Raw genomic sequence first — 17,167 nt, 5'->3', positions numbered from 1 at the left:
ATCAGGGTGTCTGTGTGTCCGGAACCCGGGGGTGGCTGAGCTGGGTGGCTTCAGTGCAGGGTCTCAGATCAGGGTGAAGGCAGGCCTCCTGCCTCATCTGAAGGCTCGACCCGGGCTGGAGGAGCCGCTCCTGAGCTGCTCCCTCATGTGGCTGGTGGCAGTTGTCCTCGGTTTCCCAGGCCACTTACGTGTCCTCACAGGATGTGACCACTTGTCCCCCAGAGAGCAATCCAAGAGCAAGGGAACACAGCAGTGTCTGACCTGTGTTGGAACTCACACGCTCTCACTTCAGCCGTACCCCATCGGTCACACCCACAGCTGCTGCAGAAGCATGTGGATACCAGGGGGCCCGGCCCACCGGAGCCCGTCCTGGAGGCTGGCCACCCCAGCGGGCAGCTCGCTTCGCTTCGGAGCCTCCCTCTCTCATCTGCAGAATGGGGCAGTTGTGGCCCTCTCCCCACAGGGTGGAATGCAGCACCAGCGAGAGCTTGAGCTGAGCAGCCAGCCCATGCCTGACGCAGAGGGACCCTCAAGGTGCAGGGGCCCCTGTGGTAATCCCAGAGCCCAGCGGGCGTCAGGGGCCTGGTTCCGGCCTGGCTCTCCGCCAGCTTACTGGCCCTGCCCCACTCAGCCTCCATGTAAAACAAATCCGGCCCCCTGGGATTCTGGAAGCCTAGACACGCCCTGCTGGGTAGGCTGGCCCACACTGGGAAATTACTGCCGTGTTGAGAGAACGCCCAGCCCCAGGTTCCCACCGTCCGCCTAGAGCCTGACGGGCAGACACCTGCATGAGTGACGAGCCCCGGGCTGAGGGGGGCCTCCAGCTGAGCAGCCCTGGCTTGCCTCGGTGGCTCCTGGCATTTTAGAATTCAAGTGCAGTGTTGCAGCCCAGCCCTGGCTTCCGGGGAGTAAAAATATATCTGGGAAGAAAACTGGGCCAAGAAACCTCACACGTTGGTCCTGAGACAGCGCATGATCTTCCATCGGGCACCTGCTGGGGCGGGGCTCCTGTGCTCCTGCCCTCCTGTCCTCCTGCCCTCCTGTCCTCAGATCTGGCTCGTCCACAGGCCCCTTCCCCTGTGGAGGTCTGCAGTTGCATGTCCAGCGATGGCCACCTGGTGTCCCCTTGAGGAGCCCCCATCCCCCACACCTAGGCAGAGTGCTGCTGGCTCCAGGGTTGGGTGGGGAGCCAGGCCTCAGGCTCCTGACCTGCAGGGTCCTGCCCTGGGACTTTACAGGGGACAATCAGGCACCTGCGGGGGCGGGGGGTGTGCTGGGAGGACAGCAGCACTGACAGGTGGCCCCCAGGTGCAGCCACACTTGAAGCTCATCACACCTCTTCCGTTAGGTCAGGGCTTGGCAAGCTTGCTGTGAAGGGCCGGATGGTCTCCGTTGTAAGTGTTCAGTTCTGCCATTGTAGTGCAAAAGCCATGGTAGAGATTCATACATGAGTGGGCGTGGCTATGTGTCAATAAAACTTTATTTATAAAACAGACTGTGGGTTTGGTCTGCAGGGCAAGTTGGCTGGCCTGAGTTATATTAACAAATCTCTCTCTCTCTCTCTCAAATAAAATCTTTTAAAGTGGGGGGAGGGGCCTGGGTGGCTCAGTTAAGTGTCTGACTCCTGGTTTTGGCTCAGGTCGTGATCTCAGGGTTTAAGATCGAGCCCTGTGTCAGGCTCCATGCTCAGCGGGGAGCCTGCTTCTCCCTCTGCCTCTGCCTCTGCCTCTGCCCCTCCCCCTGCTCATGAGCGCTCTCGCTCACTCTCTGTATCTCTCTGTCTCAAATGAATAAATAAAATCTTAAAAAAATATATCCCTCTCCACACACACCTTTGTTCTTCCAGCGGTGTGAGTTAGGCTGCTGTCTGAACATGAAACATCCTAATCCCACTTTTTTGAGCCTCAGTTTCCCTCTCTGAAGAAGAGAGATGAGAGGCATTGCCCAGCACAGGCCTGGTGGGAAGCTCATGGCCTTGCTTCGCATTCAGCCCTTCATCAGATCTCCAGGTCAGGGACCATGTGAGAGCTCCATTCCCCATGCTCTTCCCCTGAGGCTCCCTCCTCCATGCAGCCCTCCAGGATTTCTCCGTGATGCGCGCTGAGGTCGGCTCTGTGCCTGGGAGCTGGTATGGGGGTCACTGAGGGAGACGGGGAAGTGGCCTGTCCTCCGGAGCTCTCAGTGGAGCCAAGAGGGCTCTGAAGGTGGCGTGGCGTGCGTTCCAGAGGGAGCTGCCAGGAGAGGCTAGGCCTGGAATCCCTGGGTCCCAGGATGGGCTCGGGGAAGGCATCCACTGAGCAGAGAGGAGGCGGGGAGGAGATGTGCCTGGCCCAGGGCCCACGGTGTGAAGGAACCTGAGCAGCAGAGGACCCGACCGGCTGGGTGGGGGGATGGACACTGGCGGGTGACCGCTCATGTGCTAGGTCTGGGGCCCCAGTGTCCGAATCCATGAAAGAGGAGCAGTCTCCGTCTGCCCCTGTGATGGTGTGGGTGACCCCGCGCAGAGCGTGCACTGCATGCCGCGAGCTCGGCAGAGCTGGTGCCGGCTTGGAGAGCGCACGACCAGGAGCATCTGTGCCTGGGGCAGTGAGGCAGAGCGAAAGTCAGCAAATGCAGGGGGAGCGGTATGGAGCTCTCATGCTGGGCCCAATACACAGGGTGGTGGTGGGGGTCACACAGGTGACCAGATGGCTGCAGGACATGGGGCCGGGTGCTTGGGAGCACCGTCGGGAGCAGCAACTCGGCCTGGAGGGTCCCGGAAAGCCGCAGAAGGGCTTGGCGAGGAAGTTTCCAGTTGCTTGTGAGGACAGGTCAGCTTGGGCTGCCTTGAGCCAACCTGGGAGCCAGCCCTTGTGGGCGGAGTGGGTCTGCGGGGTCTCTGGGACCCCCTGCAGCTCTGCTGCCTTGAGCTGGCCGAGACCTCTGAGCCTCAGTCTCCCCAGCTGTACGGTGGGTCCAGTGACCGTTGGCTTCCGCGAGTGTTAGAGGTTGGATGTGGCTTTCAGGACACCAGCCCCGCACTGGGAACGTGTGCGTGCGGTAGGTCTTTGATGCGGGGAACTGCAAGCAAGAGCAAAAGTAGACAGGATAGTACAGTTAGGTATGTTTTTTATCCTGGAATGTTTTAAATACCTAGAAAATACTGACACCCACATCCTACCTGCCCCCTGTCATCCCACACACCCCCACAGCGGCTCCGGAGTCCATCCCCCCACCGCACACCCCCACGGCGGCTCCGGAGTCTGTCCTGGGCACTGTGGACAGAGGGCCAGGTCATTCTGTGGGGGGCCTCCTGAGCACTCTGGGGGGCCGAGCAGCATCCTGGGCCCCACCCCCTCCATGCCAGGAGGCCCCCAGGCGTGACAACCACAGACGTCCCCAGATGGGGCAGGGCTGCCCTGGGTGAGAGCCACCTTTATGTCACTCCCCTCCACCCTAGTCACTGTCCCTGCCTCTGGGCCTCCACTGGTCCTTCACGGGAGACATTTGCTGACCCCTGACTGAAGAGAGAAACAAGAAAAGATCTGTTTAACCTGCTGGTGTCTTTTATGTTATGTTGTGCTTTTCTGGGTGCTTAAAATCTTTTGTTACTAAGCATCATGTTTAGACAATGCCAGACCCTCCATAGCATTTCATCCCACAGCAGGGCCCAGCAAGCAGGAAATGCTCAATGCTCACAGTTTGGAGTGAGCGAGGGAGGCAGGGAAGGAACAGAATATTCTTTGGGAAATTGGTTATTAAGGAAAATTTGTAATTCCTTCTCTGACACCATTCACTGTTCCAGGGGGATCAGAGTGAAAAATGCAAACCTGTGAGAGGGAAAAACTATCCAAGAGGAAGAAAACAGCTTTGTGAATCCCAAAGCCTTGGTTTGAGGCTTGCCTTCTATTTTGAAGTTCTAGGCTGTTGCTGGAGTCCTGCTGCTGCTGAGGCCCGCGTGGTTGCCCAGAGCCACGGGGAGTGTTCTCCTCGGGCTGTGGGGTCAGAGCCGGGATGGGTTTCCCTCGTGCCCTGGGGGTAGGGGGCTGGGGGCCAGTCCAGCCCTGCTTTGGACAGGGGCAGCATTTCCCACGGTGTCTCCAGTCCTTGACAGAGACGTGGATCGAGCACCTACTACGTGCAGGGCACTGTTCTGCTCTGCACCTGCCACCTCCATGCATCATCTTGCGTGTGTGCCCTGCCCTGGGCATCTGGCCACATCCGAGTGTCCCTCCTCCGTGGCCTCTGTGTCAGTGATGGGCCCACTGTGCGCCTGACCGGGCCCCGGGCTTCATGTCCTCCCCAGTCCTCCCCTCTTGCAGCTGGGTATCTCCTTGTCCTGGCTGTCATCCCTCTGGGGTCTTTCCCAAATCCATGCCCACTGCTCCATCCCAGCGTCCCCCACCCAGCTCCGTTCGACCTGTGGTTGCTGCGCTTGGACCGCGTGCCAGGACAGGGCCAGGTCGTGGGGAAGCAGCGTCAGCAAGACGGTCTGGTCTCTGCTCTACTGGTAAGGAGAAAGGTGATAAAGCAGTTAGCTTCAGACAGTGACGTGTGTCATGAATAAACAAAACGGGCGTGGTAGAGGGTGGGAGGAGGTTAGGGGTGGGAAGGGACAGTCCCCCTAGGAGGTGCTATTCAAGCCGAGACCTGAGTGATGGAGGAAAGCAGCCTGCCACGGGCAGATGGAGGGAGAGTGCATTCCAGGCAGAGGGCACGGTGAGTGCCAAGGCCTGAGGTGGGAACGTGCCTTCTGGAAGGTATGCTGAGTGAATGTGCGTGAATCCCGTGGCACACTGGTGCTCCGTAACGTCTGCTATTCCCCCTGTGATCACTCACATTCCTTGGGCAGAATCCACTCAAAAAACGCGTTTCTCCTAAGCTTGAAAACACCTGGCGGCCGAAGTCAAAATTCACCTTTAACCTGGAGGGAAAAGTTTGCGTGTAAAGAAAATTTTCCACTGTACAGAAAAGTTGAAAGAATGGGACAGTGGGCGCTTACTCCGTACCACTTGGATCCTACCGTTGACATTTTGCTGTGCTTACTTCATGCATTCCGCCCCCCCTTACCTCCCTCCGTCCACCCCTCTGTCCACCCGTCCCCCCACATCCCCTCCCTGCTCTGGGGATTTAGTGCCCCTGGAGGACAGGGCATCTTCCCAGGGTCTGTTAATTGGAAAGGGCCATCGACATTTGACAGATAAAAATTAATCCAAGCGTGAAACTAGGGAGAGGCAGCCGCGTAAAGAGCAGGGGGTGGGTGCAAAGGGCAGAAACTCCCAAATTCAGCCTCAGCACTCGTGCTGCATGACCTCGGGTAGGTCACCGGCCACCTGCTCTGCTCTGGTTAGTTCTAACGGTTGGCCAGTTGGTTCTCCTGGGTTTTCTGAAATGTTGTCTTTCTTTCCAACCTCCGTTCCTTCTCTTTTCTTGTCTTACTGCACTGGCCGGCGTCCCCACGGTAGTGGTGGCTCTCGGCTGCACTCCTCTTGCGGGGAGCGTCGCGTGTCTGCCGTGGGTTTTCGCTTTATTCTGTTTTCAAGCAAAGCAGTTCTTCTCCCCCATCAGCCCATTTCTGTTTGTTTCTCTAGTTTCTAATAGTTTCCAGACACGAAATTTGTGTTGAATTTTGTCGAATGCCTTTCTGGATTCTGCGATGTGATCATAGGGTTTTTTTCACTTTCGGCCTGGGTGTCTTCAACCCTGTTTCGCTGCCTTTGGAATGGTGGCTGCAGAATAAGGTCGTCAAGTCGGTGGAGCCTGGCCCCTCTGGCCTCCGTGTGGGGGACGGCGTGACCTGGGCCGCTTGTACCCTCACTTTGCAGCACTGCCTGCCAGAAGGAGTGGAGCCTGGAGAATGTTCTGGATGGTGCGCATCGTTGGGCAGTGGTTTTGCAGCTAAAGGGATTCGTTTTTGAGATGTGTTCACGTAACCATAAAATTCACTCTCTTGGGGGCGCCTGGGTGGCTCAGTCGGTTGAGCGTCCGACTCTTGATTTGGCTCAGGTCAGGATCTCAGGGACGTGGGATCGAGCCCCACGTGGGGCTCCGTGCTCAGCAGAGAGTCCACTTGGGATTCTCTCTCCCTCTGCCCCTCCCCCAGCTCATGCGCTCTCTTGCTCTCTTTCTCTCTCTGTCTAAACTAAATAAATAAATCTTAAAAAAAAAATTCACCGTCTTAAAGTACACGATTCTGTGGGTTTTACTACATTTGCTATGTTGTGCCACCATCACCACTGTCTAGTTGGAGAACATTCCGTCAGCCCAAAGGAAACCCCGTCCCCATCAGTGGTCACTCCCCGTCCCCCCCAGCCCGCGGGCCCCCACGAGCCCCCTTCCCGTCCGCGGATGAGCCTGTTCTGTGCGTGTCACCCACGTGGACTCACACCCCGCATGGCTTCTGTGTCTGGTTCCCTCCCTGAGCGTCGTGGGCTCGGGGTCCGTCCCCGGGGCAGCGCGTGTCTGCACCTCATTATTTGTATGACTGAATAATCCAGGCTTTGAATATATTTAGTGCTTTTTTTTTTTTTTTTTTTTTTTTTTAAAGATTTTATTTATTTATTTGAGACAGAGAGAATGAGAGAGAGAGAGCACATGAGAGGGGAGAGGGTCAGAGGGAGAAGCAGGCTCCCTGCTGAGCAGGGAGCCCGATGTGGGACTCGATCCAGGGACTCCAGGATCATGACCCGAGCCGAAGGCAGTCGCTTAACCAACTGAGCCACCCAGGCGCCCCTATTTAGTGCTTTTTTGAAAGTAAGGAATTTAAGGTGGACAGAGGAGTTAAAGCTCTATTTCCTTCCTCCGCCCCCGAAGAAGTCCCTGGTAATAGATCCTTACGTTCCTTCTAGAAACGCTCTCCACGTGTCGCCGCGGTACCTGCTTCCGTCAGCTGTACTGGTCACAGACCGCCCAGAGCTGGGTGCTTGAGAAAACGGCTGCGGGTTCGCTTGCGATTCTGCCCCTGGCTCGGCTTCGGCTGCAGTCCTTCTGCGGCCTCGCCCGGGGTCGGTCACACAGCCGTGGTCAGCAGGCGGCCCGAGACCCCAGAGGCTCCCGCACCGCAGCCGGGGACCGCCCGCCTGTCTCCAGAGCCCCGGGCTCAGGGTTCCCGGAGGGCGGAATCGGAGGCCGCCAGCCTTGCCCGCGCCCTGCGGTGCCCTCGGCGTCCCCTCGGTGGCGCTCTGCGGCTCAGAGCATCACGTGGCCGCAGAGAACCGGCTGTCTTCGCTCGGCCACGGGAGCCTTTCTTCCTGTTTGGAGACAGGATTTGCAAGTGCGGCGCCTGAGCGTCCTGGCGGGCCAAGGCTGACCGGGGCTGAGGGTTGGCACTGCCCCCCAGGGGTTCCCAGCGTCTTCGCAGGCTGCCCGCAGGGCTCTGCTCTGGAGGCCTGTGCCGCGGGAGGCCCAGGGCAGCCCGAGCATCCCAGCTGATCAGGGAAGTGTGTGCGGCTGGGCCTCAGCACCACTTCCTGGCTTCTTGGGGCTGCTGGCCCTGTCTGCCATGGCCTAGTGCTTTCTTGCTGGCTCTGAGTCACGGGGAGCCGGCGCTCTTCCTGGGCCCCAGGCAGTCCTGCTCTGGGCAGGGGCCCCACCCTGCATGGAGCTGACAGGCCTCATGCCCCTCGTGTCCGGTGGGGAGTCTCTGCACGCAGAGAGCCCTGAAGGTGTCTGTCAGGGGGTGACTGAGCAGACCTGCTCTCCCGGTAGTGGGAGAGACATAACATGGAGGCACCGGGTGCTGCCGAGTGCCTGGGAGACCAGAAGGCCAAGGAGGTGAGGAGAGTGACCTCAGAGGGGCTGTTTTGGGCGAAGTGGTTGGAGGACACCTAAGAGGGGGGACCTTTGAGCCAGGTCTCGGATGAAGCAAGTTAGCAAACCCTGCAAGTGTCTTGGGAGTGGTGTTTCGGGGGGGGGGGCGGGGCAACCTGTGCAAAGGTCCTGGGGCAGGGCCCTGCTTGGCATGTTGGAGGAACAGCGAGGAAGCCTGTGTGGCTGGAGCAGAGTGGGGGAGAGGGAGGAGGGGAGAGCAGGGAGGGGACAGGGGCAGGTCCTACAGGGCTTGGGGACCTCAGGGAGGACTTGGGCTTTTCCCCCAGGGAGGAGGGAGTCCTGGAGGGCTATGGGTGGAGCAGGGCGGGACCTGACTGGGGTGATCACGGGCGCCCTCTGGTGGCCGCTGCGGGAAGAACGGACTGGGGTGAGGGCGGGACCGGGGACCAGGGTGGAGGGGACTGTGCTGGTCCAGGTGATGGGCCGAGAGGGTCGGGGGCAGTGGGCAGATTTTGGACGGATTGTAAAGGTACGGTGGCTGATTCTGCTGAAAGACAGATGGTAAGGCTCCTCCCTGGGTCCTGGGGACCCACAGTCCTTCCTGAGCCCCGTCCTCCCTCAGTTTCCACGTCAAACAAATGTGGAGGAGCAGCTCCTGCTGAAGCTCACATGCATGCAGAGGGGAGAGGAAAGGGTGTCTGTCTGTCCATCCATCAGTCAGTCAACAAACATTGGTAGGTGGCTGCTAAGGGCAGGTCCAGCCCTGAGGGAGGAGGCCCTCTCCCGTGGGTAGGACAGATGTTGGTGTCATTGTCGCCCGGAGGGACAGGACAGGGTCTGCAGGGTGGGGCAGCAGTCCGATGGTGGTGCGGGGTGGTGGGCTAGGGAGGGGGAGCCCAGCTCTGGAGCCCTAGCTTTGGTCACCCACAGGGGCACAGAGCAGAGGAAAGCTGCTCAGAGAGGTGGAGGGACTTGCCTGAGGTCACACAGTGGTGGGCCGCAGGGGCTAGCTCAGAGGTCAGGGAGCAGGGGAGGCAGGGGATGGCCCCCTCACCCCGAACGGTCTGGGCCCTGGCCACCCCCTGCCTTCCGCCCACGGGGCAGGTCTTGGCCCAGTGTGAAGCACTCTCTCCCTCCCCAGGCTATTTTTAAAACTTAATTTCCTCAAAAATGGGGTGGCTCATTCAGAAGAGAATGGGTCACGTCTTGGGCTGGGAGGAGCTCGTCGTGGTGTGGCCTCCTTGGGCCTGGCCTGGCTGGTGGGAGCATAGGGCAGGGCCACGGGACCTCCAAGCCCACCCGCCCTGAGCAGCCACCACCCTCTGAAGATGCACCAAGGCCCTCGAGGGCCCGGGGCCATGGTGTTTGAGGGAGCAAGGGGGTCGCTCCCGGGCATCATGCTGCGGCCTCTTCTGGCACGGAGCCCAGGATATTCCAGGTGGGAGGACGCATCTCTCCCTTTTATTAGAGAGCGTGTGAGTCAGGCAGGAGGAGTGTGGCTGTTGCAGGGACCCTGGGCATGAAGCAGGTGACCTTGAGGGGTCCCAGGGCAGGGCAGACCCGGGCAGGACCTCATATCAGAGGCTGGTGTTGGTGTGGCCCGAGCACGCAGGGTGAGTGGGGCTGGGAGCCGCCAGGCTGCCCCCGACAAGCTGGGAGAACTGGGAAGCTGGTGGAACTGTTTGTGGGGGGAGGCCTGGACCTCGGGGCTGGGCCTGCTTGGGCAGAGAGCCCCAGGGTGAAGGGCTGGGGGCTGCAGAGGTCACAGGTAGGCACGGTTGGGTGGACTTCGGGCCCAGCGGCCCCAGGCTGGCCAGGAAGGGGAATGCCAGGGGCCCCCAAGCCAAGTCTAGAATGTTCTGTCTACTCTACCGCTGGCCTCTTTCCTTCTCTCTTCTTCCTCCCCCCACACCCCAGACGTAAAACCAACAAATGTTATGTCGGCTTCTCAGCATCTTCTGCTACCTGCTTGCTCAGGCCAAGCCTCAGGATGGGCCCAGGTTCATCCCTGAGGCCAGGGCGCCCAGGTTGGGAGGTCCCACACCCACACCCGTCTGTGGGTGGGCGCCTAGGGCCTTGGGCAAGTGACCAGTGTTGGCTCTGACCTCTGGCTGGGGTGTCCTCTGGTGGGCCCTGTGGCCGTGACCCTGGCATCGGCCAGTCACCCACCCAGCCCGTTTCCCTGCCTGGACCATCGCCGGCATCTGGCTGAGGCACAGGGCAGTGGTGGTTACACCTGAAAGAGGACACCGTCCCCCACCCTGCCGACCCCAGCCTTACCCATGGTTCACAGTCCTCTTGGGTTCGTTTTTTCCATAAGTATAATTCATACACCATAATTCACACTTTTAAGCTTACAATTTAGTTTTTCACGTATTCACAATGTGGTGCACATGACCACACTGATTCTAGAACATTCTCATCTGCCTAAAGGAAACCCCATTCCCATTAGCAGTCACTCCCCAGTCCCCAGCCTCTGGCCCTATCTGGTGTTAGAAGTGGAGCAGGTCCCTCCTCTGCTGGGCTGAGACGGAACCCGGACCCTCACCTGGGACTCCCGCTCCCCCGGCCCCGTGGTGCCTCCCCCGATGCCCAGGCTGGGTCCTCGGGCCTCTTCCCTCCCCAGCCGCTCCCTTCCCGGGCAGCCTTGTCCACCCCCCCCCCCCCCCGCCGTCTGTGGCAGGACGACGCCCACAGTCCTGTCTCCAGACAGGCCCTCCCCTGAGCTCCAGACTTGGGGGTCCAGCTGATCCTGGAGGTCTCTTTGTGGGGGGTCCCGGGCATCTCACACTCAGCTCGACCACGCTGCACCCGACTGTCCCCACACCTGCTCCTGCCTTGTCGCTCATCTTGGCTGAGGCCACTCTGTCCTCTGTTAATTGTTCTGGTCAGGATCCTTAGTCATTCTTGACTACCTTCTTCACTTTGCCTCCAGTGAACAGAGCCTCTAGCTGTCCTAGGCTCCTGTCCTAACTTCAGACCTCTCCGGAATCTGCCCACCCCTCTCCCTCCTCTGCCTCCACCTGGTCCAGCCCATCGTCTCCCACCGGGACCAGAACCACCAGAACTGTCCCCTCCACCCTTGTCCCAGGCTGCGGCCTTCACTGCCCCTCCCCCGTCCGTCCTCCCTGCAGCGGCCACCAGAGGGCACCTGTGAGCAGTTGAGTCAGGTCGGCCCACCTCTGCCCACAGCCCTCCAGGGCTCCCACCTCCCTGGGTCCCACCTCCTGACCCTGACCCCTCCCCCAGGTCATCCTCCTGGCACCCACTCCCCTGTGCAGGCCCTTCTCTGGCCCCCACCCCGACTGTGAGCCCTTGAGGGTGAAGGCCGTGTCTGCCCTGGTCTCGCCTGTCTTCCCGCCAGCCTGACGCATGGTAGACCCCCAGTGTATGGGCTTGTTACATCTGTGATGGAGCACCACAGCTCCGCCTGAAACCACACACGTTTGTTAGCACACTCTGGCGGTCACAAGCCTAAAATGGGTCTCACTGGGCTATAAACCCTGGCGTGGGCAGGGCTGGTCCCCCCTGGGGCCCCCTGGGAGACCCGGCTCCGGCCTCTTCCTGGCCCGCGGCCCCCCCTCCATCCTCACCGCCACCAGCGTGGGGTCTGCCCATCTCTGGGACTCCCACCCTCTGCCTCCCTCTCGTGAGGGCCTCGTGAGGACGCCGGGCCCCTGGGAACCCAGGGTCACCCCCTCCTCGGAGGCCGTGACTTGCCCACCCTTGCAAAGCCCGTCATCTGCAGGGCGCAGGGCATATCTGCCGTCCACACTCATTGGACAGATAATCCACAGCAGAAGCCTGCGTTCCGGGTGAGGATGCTAAGGCTCAGAGAGGTCAGTCAGTGGTTGGCCTTCTCATGGGGAGCTGGGATTGGAGGGAAGGATCCTCAGAGACAAAAACCACCTGCTCCCTCACTGTGAGCCTCTTTCCATGGTGAGCAGCTCTCCCTGGGGACTGTGTGGACAGGAGCCAGGGAGTCGTGGCTCCAGCCCCAGGCACCTGGCCCCTTCCCACTGACCCCATGCGTTGCCTGATTTCCCCTCGGCCTGAGCATCTCCTGGTTAAGCCCTGTTCTCTCCCGCGGGTGTAGACGGCACTTTGTCAATTCAGTCAGTCGTTTGCCGCTGGGGACCTGACGTCTTTGGGGTCAGTGGTGGGTCACCATCCTTGCCCACTTCCTACCCCGGGTCCTCGAGTCCCTCCGTAGGGGCGCGGGGAGCTGAGTGAGGTCGCAGGCACCTGCGTGCAGTGAAGGCAGGGTGGGCTGCCCCCATCTCCAGGCTGAAGCCTCTCCCTTCTCTCCTGCAGGCTTGGCCCAGAAGAAGATGGTCCCGACGGAGGTGAGTGTCCTGTGGCTCTGGGCAGCTCACTGTGCCTCCCTGGGCCCCTCCCTCAGTCCTGCCAGCATCCTGAGTTTCAGGGAGGGGAGCGGGTGGGGTAGGAAGAGCAAGGACCCGGCCTGGACAGCGAGGGACAGAGGGACAGGAGACTGAGGGGCCGGAGAGGTGGGACGGAAGCCAGGCAAGTGTGGGTCCCTGGGGAGTTCCCAGGAGGAGGGGGACCGGGTCAGATGCTGCCGCAGGGCAGTGCCCAGTGCGTGATGAGTAGCACCTTCGTGCAGCCCCCCGGGTCCCCACACACCTGCCCGTGTCTGCCCGTCGTGTTCCAGAGAGCTTTCCCCGGGGGGGGGGGGGCCTCGTGCTGCGCCTCCACGCCCCGTGTGGGCCCCGGGCTGCCCTCCCCCGCGCTCCGGTAGCGCAGGTGGGGGTCAGCACTGTCCCTGGTCCTGAAAGGAGCCTGCGGAGCGTGTCTGTGAGCCCCGCGCTCCAGGAGCAGCCCAGGTGTGGCGTCCCTGTGCCTGCGCTGGCCGCCCGGCCCCAGGTGTCCGTGTGCCCTGGATGCCACCACCACGTGGGACCCTTGTGGGGAGGGCTTTCCTGGAGGGTGTCCAGCCACACGGCAGTGGGGAGTCAGCGAGGGGTGCGGAGCAGGGGTGGTGCCTTCTGATTGCTGGGGAGAGCCCGCCCCCTGGTGGCCAGTGTGCAGAACGCACGGCAGCCGAGCTGAGGGGCGAGGGCTGGTGGGGCATTGGAGGGCTGCCCGGACCCCTGCGTGGGGCAGTGAGGCCGTGCGGGTCTGGCTGGTCTGAGCACCCTCAGCTGGAGGCCGGAAGGGCTGCGTGGGCTCTGTGGATGGGGGCAGGTGTGCGGGAGATGTTTGAATGTCAGGGACAGTCCGGCCCCGGGAGGGGCACCAGCTCCCTCTGCTGGCCGGCCTGGGCCTCGAGCCGGGGCCCCTTCCGCCACTTCCCCACACAAGTTTGTCACGCCTGCCGTGGCTGTCCCCATAGAGGGCCCAGGCCAGCGGAATCTCTCCCCTCAGTTCACAGTCATTCCAGCCCAGGGGTCTCAGCCGGGCAACTCCGCCCAAGGGGACACTGTGTGATGTCTGGGGACATCTGTGGTTGTCGTGACGGGGAGGGCTGCGCCGAGGGGTGGGGGCCATAGGGAATGACCCTGCCCAGTGTCAGCCGTGCCAGGGGAGCCCCTGAAACTAGGGTCGTGCTCCCCATGCACACAGGAGGGCTGCGGGTGCCAACCTCCCTGCTTTCCTCGAGGAGCCAGAAGCCCCGGTCCGGGTGTGGGCCCTCTGGATGTGCAGCGTTGGACCGTGTGGCCCCTGCGGGTGACAGGCCACCTGCTCTGCCCCGGAGCCCGCCTCTGCCCCATGTGCCTTGTCACGACACTGTGACTCAGCCCGTCTGGTCAGGATTTCCAGAGAACTCCGGGCCAGCGGCGCCTCCTTGCTGATTTTCAGTGCTTCCTGCTTCCTTCTCTGCAGGCCCCGTTGATGACTGGACAGCCGGGTCCTGGCCACGGGAAGAAGTTGGGTCATCGGGGCGTGGACGCCTCTGGCGAAACCACCTACAAGAAGGTTCTCCTCTGCCCTTAGCTGGCTGGGGTGGGGCTCCCAGCTGTCCTGGGCCCCCACAGGCTTGGGCATGCTCTGTGTCCGTGGTTGGCTGGAGGCAGATGCTCTCGGGACAGGCCCCTCCATGCAGGCCCCTAGTCCCAGCGAGGTCCTGGACGCCTGTTGCGGACATCACAGGCGTCCCCGGCACCCCTGGCCGAGCCCCGGCTCCTCCAGCCTTGCTGGCTCCTGGGAGGAACAGGGAGATGCAGTTCTCCTTCCTTCCCTTGGAAGGCGGGGCTGAGCTGATGGGAAGCCCGAACGAGGCCAGGCCAGGCGCTGCACGGGGAGCACTTCCTAACGTAGCAGCTGGCTGAGAGGTCATGGGTGCACCGTGTAATTCACCCTTTCCAAGTTAGGTGGTTCTTAGCGTGTTCACGGTATGTCCAGCTATCCCCACGGTCAGTTTTAGAATATGTCCATGAGCCCAGAATTACGCCCCGTCCCCATTCGCTGTCACTCCCATCCTCTCCTTCTTAAACGGGGGCAGGCTTCAGCCCAGGCGGCTTAGGCCATATGATGCCTGGCAGCCCCAGGATGGCTGGTACCGCCATCTCCATGTCCAACTATGGGTGGGGAAACTGAGGCACGGAGCAGCGGTGTCGCCCGCCCAGCGTGACAATGCAAATCACCGGGAGAGTGGGTAGAAGGAACCTGGGGTTACAGAAATGAAGTTCGGGTGTCATTATTCAAATTTATGTGCCCCCCCCCCACAAAGAAAATCCTGACAGTAGACAGACCCCAGCTGAGTCGGGACAGTTGAGAAGTTGGAACCTTCTAGAACCTTGATGGAAAACAGGCCTGGGGACTGCATGAGGTGGGGTTGGAGTCTCAGCCAGGCCACTTCCTTGCTGTGTGGTGGTGTGAGCTCAGTGACAAACCAGAGGCCAGCAGGTCTGTGACAAGTACTGGGCTGGCACCCCGGGGCCCTGTGATGTGGACGAGTGCCAGGGCCAAGCTGCAGGCTGGACATGTGCCCCGACCTCCTGCCCTGGGGGCTTCTCCTTTTGCCTGTCACCCTGGGGGCCCAGGGTCTTGATGCAGCTGGGTTTTCCTGCAGACCACCTCCTCCACCCTGAAGGGGGCCATTCAGCTGGGTATCGGCTACACTGTGGGCAATCTGAGCTCCAAGCCAGAGCGGGACGTGCTCATGCAAGACTTCTACGTCGTGGAGAGCATCTTCTTCCCCAGGTAGGCCCAGGCCCTGTGCCACGGAGCCGCTGTTGGGGTGCCCGACAGCCTGGCTGTTCTCCGAATTCCCTTCTCTGCTGGAAATAGCACAGGCCTCTCCTGCCATCTTGGCTTGGAGGTCTTACCCCGTATCAGTCACGCTATTAGTTCTTTGCCGAATCAGAGAGATGTAGTATAACAGCAATTTTAAGAAAACGGGAAAAGAAAACGTAAAGTTTCTTTTTCTCTCACGTGAAGAGCACTGCTTGGCAATCCAGTGAGGCAGCTCCCTGGTGTTGGGGTCCCATGTTCCTTCTAGTGGCTCCACCATCCTCATGTGCAGCTCATCCAGCCAGTGCTGTCAGGTGGCTGCCTGGGATCCTGCCATCACATCTGCGTTCCACCCGCAGGAGGGAAAGGAGAAGGGGAGCACAGGATCTCTAAGGGCAGGACCTGGAAATGACGTGTGTTGTTTCTGCCCTGCCCGTGGCTCATTGGCTGAGCAGTCACGTGACCACACCTGGCTGCCAGAGAGGCAGGAGTGGACGTTGGGACACGCCGGAGACCGGCCACGCCCTTTGGCCCCGGAGAGCCCAGGGGTTGCCCACCGAGGGACGGCCTGGGAGCTCAGCCGCTGGGCGCTGCCCTGGGCAGGTTGTGCTGCTGGGGGCCGCGGGGAGTGGGAGAGGCGCCCAGAGTCGCCGTCCCTCACCGGCCTCCCTCCCTCCCTGCTCCACAGCGAAGGCAGCAACCTCACCCCCGCCCACCACTTCCAGGACTTCAGGTTCAAGACCTACGCCCCTGTCGCCTTCCGCTACTTCCGGGAGCTCTTCGGGATCCGGCCGGATGATTACTTGGTAAGAGCCATGGTCGGTCGGCTAGTGCTGCGGGTCAAGTTGCCAGAGACACGTGTGTCTGCTTCCTCGTGGTTTCTGTGGGTCGGGAATTCGGGGGCCACTCGGCCGGCTTCTTTGCCCAGCGTGGTGGTGGAGGGTGGGCTGGGGCCGGAGTCTCAGGGGGACCAGCCTGGGGGACGGTCAGCTTCCGAGCCCATGTCATTGGTGGGACCCTGTTCCTTGCCCGGGGGCCTCTTCCTCGGAGCGCGAACGAGAGGACTGTCCTGTCACCTCTGCCATATCACAGGTCCCGCCTCCATGCGAGGGGAGGTGGGTCGTGGGGACCAGCTCAGCGCGTCCCCTCCAGTTCTGGTGGAGTCTTAGTCTCTCAAATCAGAAAAATCAAAACCTAGGCCTACCCTCTGATCTCACAGTGCATGAGTGGGGTCCTGAGAGTTACAGCGCGTGGGCAGACGGGGATCGGTCTGCACTTCCGGGTGGTTTGGTGGCTGTTTGGCGACTTTGTATTCGGGAAGCCTTAGCCCTTGCATGAGAGCACGTCCATAGCCAGCGGATCTATTCCACCCGACCCCGCCACCGTCTGCCATCCCTGGGGCCGTGGTCCTGCTAATTCTCACCCGCAGTGACTCGTTTCCCTGTGTGCTGGGAAGTCCGGCTGCGCGCCCGCTTGGTCCACGGAGCCCTGTGCCCTCAGCCGCGGCCGTGTCCTTCCACAGGGAAGTAGCTCTCGCTCCGGCCAGGGGTTCTCCAGCTGTCCGGGTGCCCCTTGCGAAGGCCAAGGCCAGGTCCTCTGACCACAGCATCTGTGGCGGGCTTCATGGCTTCCCTCTCTGACCTTCCCTGGGGTCCTGCAACCTTATCGGAGCGAGGACAGCCTGATGGTTCTAGAGTGGAAACGACCCCGGGGCGACCTCGATTTTAGGTCTCGTGGGTAGAGTGGAGGCCTGTGGCATTAACCAAAGCAGTGGCGATATGGCCTCAGGCCCGTTAGCTGTCGTGTGCTGGCCCCAGAGTGGACACATGGAGATGGCCGAGGTCCTGTCTCGGCCTCGAGTGGGTGCTCAGCAGGTGTCCTCTGTCCTCTTAAGACCCTCCCTGATGCCGTGGCGGGGTGACGAGGCCCCCTGGAACTGAGAGGCCCTCCCGCGGCAGGGCTGGGGAACTCAGACGCGGCTGGATTGTCCCCGCTTGTCAGCTCTGCCCCCTCAGGGTTTCTCTTTCTTCCCCAGGCGTCCCTGGGGGGCCACAGGCACCGCCTTGGCTTCCAGAGACTTCCCTGGTCCTGAGTTTTGTGGGGGCGCGCCCACTGTCCCTGTTTGTGAGGGCCCTGAGCTGTCCTGTGTTAGCTTCAGCTTGGCAGTGGGGGGGATTCCGGGGGGGGCACGGGTAGGGTGGGGGCTGCACTCAGTTGACCT

At 61.2% G+C, this 17,167-nt stretch overlaps 1 protein-coding gene across 2 annotated transcripts in view; it reads left to right on the top strand.

The window, feature by feature from the left end:
• The window catches only part of PIP5K1C (phosphatidylinositol-4-phosphate 5-kinase type 1 gamma), a 51,724-nt gene that overhangs the window by 11,652 nt on the left and 22,905 nt on the right, over positions 1 to 17,167 (top strand). For both annotated transcript variants that reach the window (XM_032394604.1, XM_032394603.1), the window contains exons 2-5: positions 12,064 to 12,095; positions 13,597 to 13,689; positions 14,786 to 14,916; positions 15,635 to 15,752. In XM_032394604.1, coding sequence (XP_032250495.1) covers positions 12,064 to 12,095; positions 13,597 to 13,689; positions 14,786 to 14,916; positions 15,635 to 15,752 — 374 coding nt within the window. The remainder of the gene's footprint in view (positions 1 to 12,063; positions 12,096 to 13,596; positions 13,690 to 14,785; positions 14,917 to 15,634; positions 15,753 to 17,167) is intronic.

Source organism: Phoca vitulina, unplaced genomic scaffold (genome assembly GCF_004348235.1).
Source record: "Phoca vitulina isolate PV1807 unplaced genomic scaffold, GSC_HSeal_1.0 scaffold81, whole genome shotgun sequence".
Taxonomy (NCBI): Eukaryota; Metazoa; Chordata; class Mammalia; order Carnivora; family Phocidae; genus Phoca; species Phoca vitulina.
Note: the sequence above shows the minus strand (reverse complement) of the source record. Positions and strands in the feature narration are given on the sequence as shown.